This window comes from Grus americana, chromosome 21, assembly GCF_028858705.1.
Source record: "Grus americana isolate bGruAme1 chromosome 21, bGruAme1.mat, whole genome shotgun sequence".
Taxonomy (NCBI): Eukaryota; Metazoa; Chordata; class Aves; order Gruiformes; family Gruidae; genus Grus; species Grus americana.
In genome coordinates, this window is record NC_072872.1 from 1897064 (window position 1) to 1910213 (window position 13150).

A 13150-nucleotide genomic window follows, 5' to 3' on the forward strand; every position below is an offset into this window, starting at 1 on the left:
CCACCCCAAGGCTGAGTACATCCCGCTGAAGCTGGAAGAAGAGAAGGTTTAGGGAGGATTGTGGGGTTTCGGATGGGAAAATTCAAAGCTAATAACTCCTCGCTATTACTCGGGGATGGGATTTTTGCTGGATCTCAGATGGGTTTGTAAAGGGTCTCGCTTTCCCCCTTGCAACTGGGGAAACTGAGGCGCGGGGCAGGACTCGCTCCTAAAGGCAGCTCCCCGCTGCTTCCAGCTCTGCTAATTAGCCCTGGCTGGGATTATGCTCCAGCCTAGATTAACGCTATGAGCCGTGGTTTCCAATAATTAACTGCTGGTGTCGTAATCCTCACCCCATCGGCTGCTGCCGGCACGTCCCTCCCCAGTTCGCCCAAGGAGCGGATCAGTTTTTGCCGGGAGCTTGGCACCTTTTATTCCCAGGTTTCAACATCTGTATCTAATCCATCGGCTTCAGTTCGGAGCTCTAACAAACCAGGCTGGATACAAATAATTTGCTTTTTTTTTTTTTTTTCCCTCCTGAATTGCATCTCTGGGATGGTTTTTGCTCGGCTGCGCTTTCGGCACCAGCTGGAGACGAGACCCTTGATCCCAGGTGAGGTTTTCCATAATCCCCGGTGCTCGGGAGCAGCATCCAGATGTTGCATCTTCCTGATGCCAATACGGGGAGAGACGCCAGAAGGGCATCCGATGGGGAGCCTCTTCTGCGTCAGGATGGAAAGCCGAGCCTGTTGCTGGAAAAAGAGGGTCTGGGTATTTGCTGGTGGGGGAAGAAAACCCCCTTTCCAATCCTTTGCAGCGCAGGATTACGATTCAGTATCTCCTTCTCCTGCCACGCTTAATTCCGGATTAAACCCCACATCTGCACAGGGAGGGTTTTGCTGAAGATTAGCAGATCCCGCCGCCTTCGCTGTGATGCCACTTGATTAAAAATAATGAAAAAGCAGAAAGGGTGTGAATTTTTAGCGTGCACAAGCCTGGGGGAGGCTGTTAAGGTTGCAGAGTGTCTGAGCATCCCGGTCCCAAGCATTAGCGCCCAGATGTCGGGGAGGCACAGGGCTCCGTTGCAAGATTTTGGGGGGAATGCTGCACCGTCCCCGAGGCACTGCATTGAATTTGGTGGCCGGCGATCGCTCCTGCTCTGCAAAAGTGGGATTGTAAGAAAATTCCTCGTCCGGTGAGCTTGGGATTTGCTGGGGCAAGGCAAGATACCGCTGCAAGTCTCCGTGGAAATACGTGCAATTACTTGGAGGAGCGGTCCACAGCGCAGCGTGGGGGAGAGCTGGTAAAGTGAGAACGGGGTAAAATAAGGAAGAATTGGGTTTTTTTTTTTTTTAGCAGGTCTCAAGGTTAATTAGGATCTGCAATGAGGTGCTGTTAGAAAAAGGAGGAAGCAAATCTCTCCTGGGAGTTATTAGCGGAAGTGGCACGCAGGAGGGAATTACTGCGCTGGAGTTGAGGGGGGTGTCAGCAGTTTTGGGTGGAAAGCTTTAAGGAAAATCCAGCTGCCGTGGAGGAAACCCGCAGGAGAGCGAGAAATCCCGCAGGAGCTGGGTTTGCTTAATTGGGGAAGCGAAAATTTGGGGTGAGAGGGGAGGGATGCGTACTTAAAGTGGGTGCAACGTGGCGTGCGTGGGGGTGGGTGGCATCTCCCACCCGTTGCACCTCGTTTTGCCAAAATCTGCTGGCTTTAGCTCACGGGGTGGGAATAATACTGGAGTGCAACTGGTTTAGAGGAATCTGCCTTAAATAGGTGGTGCGGGGGTTTTCAACCAGCACAAATATGGCAGGCTGCAGGCAGTCAGCCCCGATTTGCATATATGCATACATGCAAATGAAGAGCACAGTCGCCATTTAAAAAACGAGACGTCTGAGGTCTTGGTTGACCCCGGCGCGTTTTAGGCTTCGTTTTGGCACCAGCAGCTGCTCGCGCAGCTGGAGAGAGGCCAGGAGGTGCCAGCAAAGCCGTTGCTCCGACTCAGTGATGCCACTGGGTTTTTGGGGGAATTTGGCTCTGCTGGACTCAGTTTCCCTCCTCTCCTGGGACAAGACATCATTTAGAACTCTGAAATCTCCCCCAAAAAAAGCACTCAGGATGGCCAAATCCTTAAATAACCTGGAAACGGGGATAAAGGAGCAAGACTGATGAGCCACGTAATGATGACAAACATCCTCCCCTTCCAAAAATCCAAACCCAACGACCCATCACGGGTCACGGCCACCAATTTTAGCAGCTATAAACCGCAGCCGGGTGCTTCAGTGCTGCGCTAAAGCATTATATTTTAATGGCAATATCAGTAGGGTGAAGATGCGGTAGTAAAATACATTCCTTCCCCCTCCCTCCCCAGCATCGTTAGGAGATGGAGGCGTGCGTCGTAAGCCGTTGGCTTTACGGCAATGCGCTGAGCATGCCGGCAGCATGGGGGAGGGAGAGAAATTATAAATAAAACTTTACTGCGCTAGAGTAAATGCTGCTAAACATACTTCACGTCTGCGTGGCGGCGGGAGATAAATATTCCATGTATAATTTATGTACGTGGCTTCCCAGCCTGTGCAGGGGGGTTCTGGTAGCAGCTAATAAAATACAATATATCAAGAAGACTTATCAATGCAGCAAACACAACCCTGCTGATAATCTGCATGGGGTGGTGAGACCCATCTTCTTCATGTTGACTGCTCTTTTTTGGGGGGTTGATTTATGAGGTTTTTAAGGTTGGGTGGGTGTTTCCCAAGCGGCTGTCGGGTTTGGTTGGGTTTCTGGTCTTCCTTCATGTGTGTGCGTGTAGAGAAATGCTCATCTAGGGGTCATCTCCATCTTCAGCCTTGGGGGTGTTGAAATATGACCTAAATGAAGGATATTTTCCCATTCATCCCAGTAGGAACCCCCAAAATCCTACTGCTCCCAGTTGTCCAGTGCTGGTTGCTTCCCTCCAAACCTCCTTTTTCTTGCATTCACCCCCAAATTCACACTTCTCCGCCATCTGGAGCACCTCTTGTTTTGTAGTCAGTGGGTTTGGCTTTGCGGCGGGTCACGTGTCTTGGGATGGGCAGGATGCATCCCTTGGCTTCACACCTTGAGGATTTACACCACCAACGTTGTGTCTCTGAGCTTCTCTCTGGGAAATCACCTGATTTTTAGGTTGAGGGATCCACTGAGCATCCAAATGATGCATCCAACATCATCCCAAGTGTTTGTAGCAGGGCACGGGCTTGCTCCGGCCGTTTCGCCTCAAAACTTCCATCTTTTTATGGGAACAACCAATTTCCCAAGGATTTCAGGCAAACGCCTTGACGGAGATGTAGTACAAGCACTAACTTGGCGCCGTGAGTAAAAGGAGCTGAGCTAGAAATGGGCTTTCTCATCTTGTGCTCCGATGAGCTGGAACAGCCTTGCCGATGAGCCTTCGCTTAGAAAAGGCGCGATGAAGACGTTAAAGCGGTTTTTTTTGTTTCAGTCCATGCCCAAGCCGCGTAGCTGATACGGATGGCTCTATCTGCCGCGGGTTTGTTTGTCAGGAGACACGCGCCGGAGGTGGCGACGGGCTTGTAAAAAGCTGGTGTTTCCATCTATTTTATTAGTCGGCGTTTGGTGATGGATAGAGCTGGTGCTTGAGTAGCTGATAGAAGAGTTGCAGGAGAGGGAAAGGTGGGAGTGCTGGAAGGAGGAGATGGAGAAGAGGCAGGAGGTGGGCGTTGGAGAGGGAGAAGGAGACACCGCAGCATCCCCCAGCTCCCATGACCCAAATCACCCATTGCATTTTCACGCTCAAAGTGCCCAAACTCTTCTTTTCTGTGCCTGAGGTCGTTTACCGTGCCGAGTTTGTGCTGATGTGCGTGAAAACCCCACTGAGCCAAAACATTTGTAACATGTTTTGAGCCCAGCATGATCCATTTTGAGCTTCGCTCTTCATTTCTCCGCAGCCTTGGTGTTGCTGCACCGTGCCAGGGCTTAGCTATAGGTGCTGGTATATAAGAGCCAATCTCTGCCCTTAAGAATGTAAAAATGACTGTACTGTTCATAACGAGGACAAAACTGGACTAAAAATTGATTTTTCTTAAGATTTATTGACATAACTCTTTGGGAAGCCCTTACATGATTGCGCGGTGTTGAAGATGCTCTCCACAATGCTAAGACGGCTGCGTGCAAGCCATGTTGGGTACCATGCTACGGCACAAAATTAGGTGTTATTTCTTTGTCTTTTTGGCTAGGATATTTTTTTCCAGGAGAAATTCAGGATTTAAGGAAGAAAGGAAAGCTGTGGGCAGCATTCAAAAGTCCCGTCTCAACTGGATTTTGTCACCAGCATTGAAATTGTTGGAAGTTGGGTTTGGTTTTTGCATTATACAGCGCAAACCAAAGCAAAAAAAAGCTTTGGATTGGGACATGGTGATAAATTTTGACCAGTAAAGCTTAAAAACCCCATCATTTTGTAGAGTTTTGACAGACTTTGATCATTAAATCCTCACTGCAGCAGAGCCCTTAGGGTCTGTCTGTCCCCAGCAGCCCCAATGAAGTGGTTTTCTCAGTTAATCTTGATTTAAAAGGGGTCAAAAGGCCAAACCGGCCACGCTCAATCAATGTATTGATTAAAATTATCGATTTACATTACAAAGAGCTAAAAAGACACAAGACGCATCCATAGTATCTGTCGAGTCCAATGCGCCTATTGCATCCTCTTTAGTTAGAGAAAAATGGACCAAAGCTATATATTCTATACGTCATCGTCTCGGCTCTGCAATACCTAAGGATTTAGGGACTGGTTTGGTCCAGTGACCCCCATAAAGAAAAATTCGAGGTACAGCTGCAAAGTGTTTCCTCCCACTTATGCAAATGGGGGAGGTAAAAAGCATCTAATTAAATGTTTGTACTTTAATACGCCGCGGTGTGAAGGAAGATGAATTTTAATTACCGGCTCTTAATTGTTTGGTCGGCCTGTTAATATCCTATTTACACAGTATTAATACAATTTGCTCTCTGCCAGCAGGGCTGTTCCTCGCGGCGGGTGACGCCGGGTTTCGTGGTTTTATTTCACGCAACAGCCTCGTTCTGCAATAGCCAGCGCAATTTTGGGGTGGATGGTGGTGGGTTTGGGGATGCTCGGCTTCGCTGGCGCTCGGTTTTTGGTTTTCTTGAAGGAAAAGTTGGAAATGCAAGCAAAACGCAAGCAGTTCGTGCCGTTAGAAACACAAACAGGCTCCCTCCGATCCATTTTTCCTTTCCGTCTTTGGAAGCGCGATGCTGACTCCGTCTGTCACATCCGATTCCACTTACTGTTGTTAAACCTGTGTTAAAACACTTATTCCTCCATTAAAAAAAAAAAAAATCAAAAATCAGTGCAGCAGCTTTCCAGGAGGAAAAACTCAAGATTCAGCAAAATTTGGCCACTCTGGGTTGGGACAGATGTGAATCCTTCACCAGTTCATGCCCCTTGCAGCCCTCCTGGGTTAGCAGGGAGAGGCAGCAACACATTGTAATTGGAAATCGTCCTGGAATATCATAAATAAAGCATCGCCGGAGCTGGGGAGGGAGGGAGAAGGTATTTGCTGTGCTCACAGGAACGGGAGCAACCGCCGGTGTTTAATCTTTAATGAACAAGATGTTGCAAAGTGCTGCGAGTCAAAGCGAGTTTGCTTCACGCTCCTCAGCCCCGGCGTGCGGCGGGCGACGTCCCCGTCCCCGGGGCTCCACGCACGGCTGTGAACCCTTGCACGCCGGTGCCCTCCCCTTGCGGTTTCCTCTGGTTGAGAATGGGGAGCAGGATGAACCCCTGCTTTTTTGGAGGGTGATATGTGATCCTTTAGCATCCCAGGTGGGTCTTTTGCAAGGAGCAAAGCGCTTCCTCGAGCGGTAGATGCTTGGGAAATGATTCCAATCAGCCCCGCACCAATTAGGGGGGGTCCTGGTCCCACTTTTCCCCCCTCCCTCCTTGTATTTGCACCCCAAAATTCCGTCCTGGCTTGGAAAAGCGAGTGCCGGAAGGCAGTGGAAGAATTGGTGTGAATTATGTATGAGCCCCGCTAATCACAGGCTGATTAAAATGATGATGTGTTAATATTATCTCTCCCCATCGCCTCCACCGAGGGGGACGTGTCGGCACCTGAAGGACGGGGCGGGGGGGGACATGGCGGGGGCAGACGGGGCAGCTGTGTCCCCACGTGTCCTCTTCTCCGGCTCCGTCCCGAGGCATCGCTCCCCCCCGCTGCTCTGAACGACTGGCCCCAAACGCAAGGATGGGGACGGGCTGAAGCCTGGGGACGTGTCCCAAAGGGGCAAAACCCAGAATTAGTTTGAGATGAACTTTTTGGAAAGAGCTGGGAGGGGGAAATCAGGGACCGGGGAAGCTGGTTGATATTAATAAATTAATACGTCATTTAGATGTAGGTTAAAAAATATCAGGGACGTGGGGAAGACATGGAGGGGTGGCTTGGTGGTGCTGGGACGTGCCGAAGGGCTCCCTCAGCCCGAGGTTTTCAAGGGCACCCAGGGGTGCTGTGGCGGGTTGCCTTTGGGTGGCTGCCAGCCGCCCGCCCAGCCGCTCTCTCACTGCCCCTCCTCGATGGGATGGGGGGACCTCAGCCTGCTGCGGGGGGTTCAGCCACGCATGCTGCATCCCCAGAGATTTCCATGGGGCGATTGGCCGCTCTTGCATGCAAAAATCCCCGACGGGGCAGAAAAGGGGTTTTCTACCAGCGCCTCGGTGGAAGCATCTGGCCGCGTCCTCCGCTTGCACGGCCAGGGTGAAACCTGCCTCCTCCCTCGCAGCTATTTGGTAATTGAAAGCGCGTTCCCATGTGCTCCTTTTATTAACGTGTCACTCCTGATTTAAAAGGACATTTCATTTATCTCTCCCTTCCCCCCTCCCTTTTTTTTTTTTTTTTTTTTTTCCCCTCCCCCTTAAACTGGATGTCACAAGAATTCCCACCGCTCACTACCAAAAATACTCTTTTCTCCCCAGGGATGCGATCTAATCAGAGGGCTGAATTTCCATAGGTCAGAATCTAATCAGAGGGTGGCCCGGCACAGCTTTCGCTATGAAATATGGCTTCTTTAAAAAGAGCAAAGGGGAAGGAGAGGAGCTTGGGGGTTCGGAGCTGCCTTTGGTATGCTGATAACGCGGAGGATGATGGAGATGTTGGGTTGGGCTCTTCCTGTAAAGGTGCAAACCTGGTGCTCAGCCCTCTTTAAAAAGTCCTTAAAATTCAGCAGTGCCTGACACCGCTGGTTTCTTTTCCCCGGTAAATGCCAAAAAAAAAAAAAAAGACCAAACCGGGGATTTTGAGAACCGGTGACACTTTGCTGTCGTCCGCTGTCGGAAAGCAAACGGGAAGGGGGAACGAGGGATGAGATTCGCACGTCAAGCCCAGCAAACCAGCAGGTTTTGGACGGCTCCATCTGGATTCCTGCTTTATTTTTCGGTGCCTGGCTTTATTTTCCCTGCTTTTCCCCCTCCCCTACACACATCCTTAGCATTTTGGGAGCCGGCTCCTCCGGGGACCGTGCATCTGTTTCTCTCTGTTCTCCCTCTCGCTCTTTCCCTCCTTCTTTCCCCCATCTTCTGGGGTGATTTTGCTCTGAATCAGCACAGCTGATGCTCTTTGAGCCTGTGGATTTTCACCTTCCATCCCCTTCTGGGCATCTCTGCCTCCCTGGCATCAGCCCTCTGCGGGGTCCCTCTCCCCCTGCCCCCCGACAATAAATCACGGAGCTCCAGGGCTTCGGCTTTGCCGTGCAGGATCTGCTCAGGAGAAGTGCAGGAGCATCCTCTGGTTACGCTCCAGTATTTTTAACGACCGGATGTCCTCCCAGCACATCCCAGCCCAAATTACCGGGCGTAGAGGTGGGAGCTGGTGAGCTGCAGCCCAGTTGCCATCTCAAAGTGGTTTTTGCAGCGTGTGGAGGGAGCAGAGAAAAAATAAAAAAGTCCTTTTTGGCTTTTTTTTTTTGAGCTAGCTAAAAGATGGAGGTTGGGGATGTGTTTGCAGAGGGATTTGCTCAGGTAAATGCTTGTGCCAATGAGTTTGCTGCATGCAAGTGGAGGTGGGTGGCTGGGGCCACCCCAAACTTGGCCGGTTTTGATGTTAAAAAGCCACCAGCCATCAGGAGATGGTCTATAACCACCACCAAAATGCCTGGCTGGACCGGGATGGGGATGCTGCAGCTTCCCGTTGCCGTGCACGGGGTCTGGACCGCAACGCCACGGGACGAGGGATGGAGAACCATGCCAAGATGCTGCGGTTACAAAGCGGGAACTCCTGCGCCTCAGCAACTCGCAGCACAAGGGAAAACACAACCTTAGCTCTGTCTTTGTCACCCATCGGTTCTGCCGCCGGCTTTATTTCATCGCCCTGTTGATCCGCGCCGGGGGCAGGAGGGAGATGTCATCTCGCCCGGAGGCTCCCAGCGCCGGTTGATGAACAGGCAGAGCTTTTCCACGCGCGTGGAGGCTCCGTCCCCGGCGCGGATCCGTCCCTGATTTCCTTGGGGCAGATGCCGCCGTGCTGCGAAAACGTTTGCTCGTCCCCCTCCCTTTGCTTTCGTGCCTGTTGCTCGTCTCGGTTTCGGAAATGTCAAAAGCAAAACGGAGGGAATTGGGGCGCCTGCCGCGAGACCTCGCCTGACCTTCCTCGCGTCCCTCCTCCTCCTCCCTCTCCCATCGCTGCCTCTCTACATCTGCAAAGCCCTGAATTCGAGGGGACCGTTGGCAGCCGCGAGGAATTAATCCCCGCTTTAGCGTGCTAAAATAAACCCTGTCCGGGTGAGGAGCGAGGCTGGAAAGAAGCCGGCCCTGAATGAGCGCGGCTCAGGCGGGGATTTGGGTCGCTGTCAGCAAGGAGACAGGCGTCGGGCTGGGGTTGCAAAGGTGTGATATTAAAATCCATCTTGCTGTGTGCTTTTTCGGGGCTGCAAACAGTTTAATTTAGCCCCCATCCTCACTCCGTGTTGCTGTATCCCATGCACGCTGCAAAACACTCTCCAGGCATCACCACCGCCAAAAAAAAAAATCCACTTTTTTTCCTGGATTTCCTTGCAACCAGCCGACTGCAGCAGGAAACCTGCTTTGCAGCCCCCCCCCCCCCCCAAAAAAAAACCCCAAAAATAAAAAACCTGCGCAAAGAGGGTTTCTTGAGTTTTACAGCCCTGTGCTCAATATGCCGGGCCACGCTGCCTTGCTGGTGCAGCAGGCACGTGTGCGTGCAGCGTGCTCTCCCGCAGGTCGTGGCTGAGATTTATTGCAAAAACACCGGCAACTTGTTTTACGAGTGGTGCGAGCCTCGAATCGCTGGCTGCGGGACGTATAAAATCACCTTTCCTCCTTTCGGGGGATTTTCTGCGAAGGAATCTTAGTTTCCACAGCCTTATTTCCAAACCTGCTTCCATTTTCCAGGTGCTCTGGGGTTTTTTCAGTGGTGCTTTTGCACCTGATGCAAGCAGGAATTGGGGGGGAGAAAAAAAAAAAAAAGGGATTTTTGCAGTGGGTTAAGGGCTGTTTTGGGGTGACCTGGTTGGAGACGGAGTCAAACGGGTGCAGTCAGGGTGACGATGGTAAAGAAAGGCTCGGATCTGGCGGGCTGTCAATCTGGTGTCTTCCAGCCAGCTGGAAGAAATAGAGGAAAATAAAATTGAAATGTAATCGCCTGCCCTCCTGACCCCGGCTGCTCCGTGCTCCCACAAAAGTTTTGCTGCAAATTGAGGGGAAACGGGGAGGAACCGGCCAGACCGTGCTCTGATTTTCTGTCTGCTGTGAGGACGAGTCCTTCATCCCACCATGGGGAGGAAGAGGAGGAAGCAGCAGGCTGTCGGCCAAGGCTGGGCTGTAAAACCGCAGGCTGGGCTTTGCGTGCCCTCGGCTTGATCTGTTGGAGCCGTTCCCGTGAGAAATGAGTCATTTCGAGGGGTTTAAAGCAACCCTGGGTGGAGGAACTTGGTCTGCACCGGGGAGAGAACCCACGTGGGGCAGGTGATGGTGGAGACAAAGTCAAAGTCAAATCTCGGTAGAAAGGGCGGGTTTGAGCGTGCAGGTGGGAGAGGTGGGATCAGGGCTTTGCGCAAGCCTGAAAATCTGGGCGGTTGTAAAATCAGGGTTTATTTGGGCGAACGTGGGCGGTTTTGCAAAGCCGGGGGGAGCAGCAGGGAAACGGTCGGTCCTCGCCTTTTGGTGCCATAAGCTGGTAAATAAGGTCAGGAAGGATTTTCCCCAGCTGGTGCTTTTTTGGTGCGTTGGGAGCAGCCGAAATTCATCGCTGCGAGAGGGCAAGACGCCACGCTGATGGGCTTGCCCATGGGTTATCCCTATGTGGGATGGAGCCGGTGTTCGCTCCCCACGGCAGAGCTATTCATACCATAAACCCACTTGAGAACATTATTTTAACCCCTTGCCCCATCCTTCCCCAGCAGCTAATGTCTCTTTTTCTCCTTTTTTTTTTTCCACTTTTCCAGCCTACCTGACGGTCAGCATCGAGCCGCTGCCACCCGTGGTGGTGGGAGATGCCGTCACCCTGAAATGCAACTTCAAGACGGATGGGAAGATGCGGGAAATTGTCTGGTACCGGGTAAGCGGCACCGGTGCTTCGTTCCTGCCCTTGGGGACGGGGACATGAAGCCACCCGGCTTCTTTGCTCCTGTACAACACAAGGTCAAGGCCGGATGGCAGAGACAAAGGCGGACGGCGCTCCCGCTGATGGGGACTATCGATTCGGCAAAGCAGGCAGGCAGGCTGGCCTTTGAAAACCTGGGAGGGGGGAGAGATGTAAAATGGCTTTGAAATCATCCCGAGGGCTGTGCCAGGGGTTTTTTTTCCAGGCGTTTTGTTAGGTTTTCTGGGTGGGTTTGGGGTTGGCAGGCTCGGTTCTGCGCTGCGGGTTTTGGAGCGAGGGTCAGTGCCAGTCGGGGTTTGGATTGGCGAAAGGGGATTTTTGTGTTGGGTGTGAAATGATGCAAAAAGGAGGGTGGGTTTCGTGCTGCGGGGGAAATTACGCAAAATTGAGGGTGGTCGGGGCTTGGGGAGTAGCGCTGGGCTCTTCGGCCCTGAGCCTCCCCCAGAAACCTTTCCTCTTCCCATCCCTGTCCCCAAAATACTCGTGGATGTGGGACGCTGATCCGGAGCAAAGCAAGACCCATAGCATCTGGTTTTATCTGGGGAGGGGGGATTTGGAGGCTGTGGCTTTCCCCTCCCCACCAGCATCACTCCCCTCTGCACCAAACCTGGATCCAACCTCGGATATAACGGCCCGGAGCAATAGTTTTGATTTCCTCCAAGGAATTTCAGGATAAGCTGCCAAACACAAATAAAACCCCCACAATGGTCTGATCAGAGAAAACTCAGAACTTTCCCAGGATGGGGAAAAAAACCCTCAGCTCTTTGCTTGCACGTTGGCTCGTGGAGGAGGCAACGGAACAGCTAATTGGGCTGGTGGCGTGGGATGAAGCGGCTGCCCTTGGCTGTAAGATATTTTTTTCTTGCTTTTACCATCTTGTTTCTACTCCCTGGACAAGCAGCATCTCTGCTTTAAAGCTCTTCTTCACGTCCAGGCAGGTTTATAAATAGGGAAAGGTGCTCTCTGCACTGATAGAAATTCAGCTGCCGGAGCACAGTGTGTGCACCGGAGTTTTTCCATCGAGTCCTGGCTATAAATATGTGTATTTCGGTGTGTAGGGGATGAAAGCAGAGAAATATCAAAATATAAACCAAAAACTATCCCGAACCCTAAATTGCAGCTTACAGTTGGCTTGGTCTCCCCCTTTTTTTTTTGGGAGGAGGGTTTTTGCACGGCGTTCCTTCTGCCGGCGCTGCCATCTCCACCGGGTTTCTCCTTCCCTTTTCCACTCGGTAATATTGGATTAACCCACTTTCTCGCGAGCTGGGGCTGGATTTGCATAATCCCCCCCTGCACGGAGGGATGCTGGAGCCCTCGGCGAGAGGACGACGCGCCGGGGCGGCCGAGCAAATAACGCTCCCAGAAAGCGTGGAGAGAGAGGGAAGGGAAAAAAATAACCCAGCTTTTATTTTTATCGCTGCAAATCCCCCTTTCTTCCAGGTTTTTACCCCCCCTCCCCTTTTTTCCTTTCCCAGGGAGCTTCCTGCATGCGCTAAGTTGGGTTTTTCATAGAGCATCTCTGGATTTCCCAAATTCCCTCCTGATTTTAGGGTTTTTTCTTCTTTTCCCCCCATCCTGTCTCTCTCACGGACTTTTGCAGCTGCCCAAAACCCCAGTCGCAGCTCCTCCGTGCAGGAGGTGACGGATGGTCTCGGGCGAGCCGGAGTAGAGATTCTGGGGCTGTGGAGTTATATTTATACCATTTGTAAATCATCCTGACAGCATCTCTGTGCGCGGCAGCGGGGCAGTGGAGCGGGGTGCTGTGGGGACTCGCTGGGGCTCCCTTGGTTGATTTTACAGGGAGCAGAGTGAGCGCGTTGGGTTTAAGGGTGCAGAGCTGCTCCAGGGGTGCACGGTGGGTTGCAGGGGCGGGGGGAAGGCAAAAGAGGGGGGGCACGGCAGCAAATTCAATGGCAGCAGTTGGGTGTAGGGCATAGGGTGGGTGCATAACCCAGCGGGGTGTATCCATAACCCATCAGGGTGTATCCATAACCCGTGGGGTGTATCCATAACCTGTGGGGTGTATCCATAACCTGTGCGGTGCAGGCAGGACTCACTGGGAGCGTGCATAACTCCTCAGGGTGTGGGGTGGGTGTATAACCCATGGGGTGCGTGTGTAACTCGTTAGGAGTGTGCACAACCCATTGAGGTGTGTGCATAACCTGTTGGGAGCGTGCATAAACTGTCAGGAGCGTGCATGACCTGTGGGGTGGATGCATAACCTGTCAGGGTGCGTGCACAACCCATCAGGAGCGTGCATAATCCGTTGGGAGCGTGCATAACCCTTGGGGTGGGTGTGTAACTCATCGGGAGCGTGCATAACCCATGGGGTGGGTGTGTAACTCATCAGGAGCGTGCGTAACCCATGGGGTGGGTGTGTAACTCATCAGGAGCGTGCATCACCCATGGGGTGGGTGTGTAACTCATCAGGCGTGTGCATAACCCTTGGGGTGGGTGTGTAACTCATCAGGAGCGTGCACAACCCATGGGGTGGGTGTGTAACTCATCAGGAGCGTGCATCACCCATGGGGTGGGTGTGTAACTCATCAGGAGCGTG

General features: G+C 52.2%; 1 protein-coding gene across 1 annotated transcript in view; it reads left to right on the plus strand.

The window, feature by feature from the left end:
* Positions 1 to 13150, plus strand: part of IGSF21 (immunoglobin superfamily member 21) — a 39654-nt gene that overhangs the window by 11753 nt on the left and 14751 nt on the right. The window contains exon 2 of the mRNA XM_054849783.1: positions 10436 to 10548. Within this exon, the coding sequence (XP_054705758.1) occupies positions 10436 to 10548 (113 nt within the window). The remainder of the gene's footprint in view (positions 1 to 10435; positions 10549 to 13150) is intronic.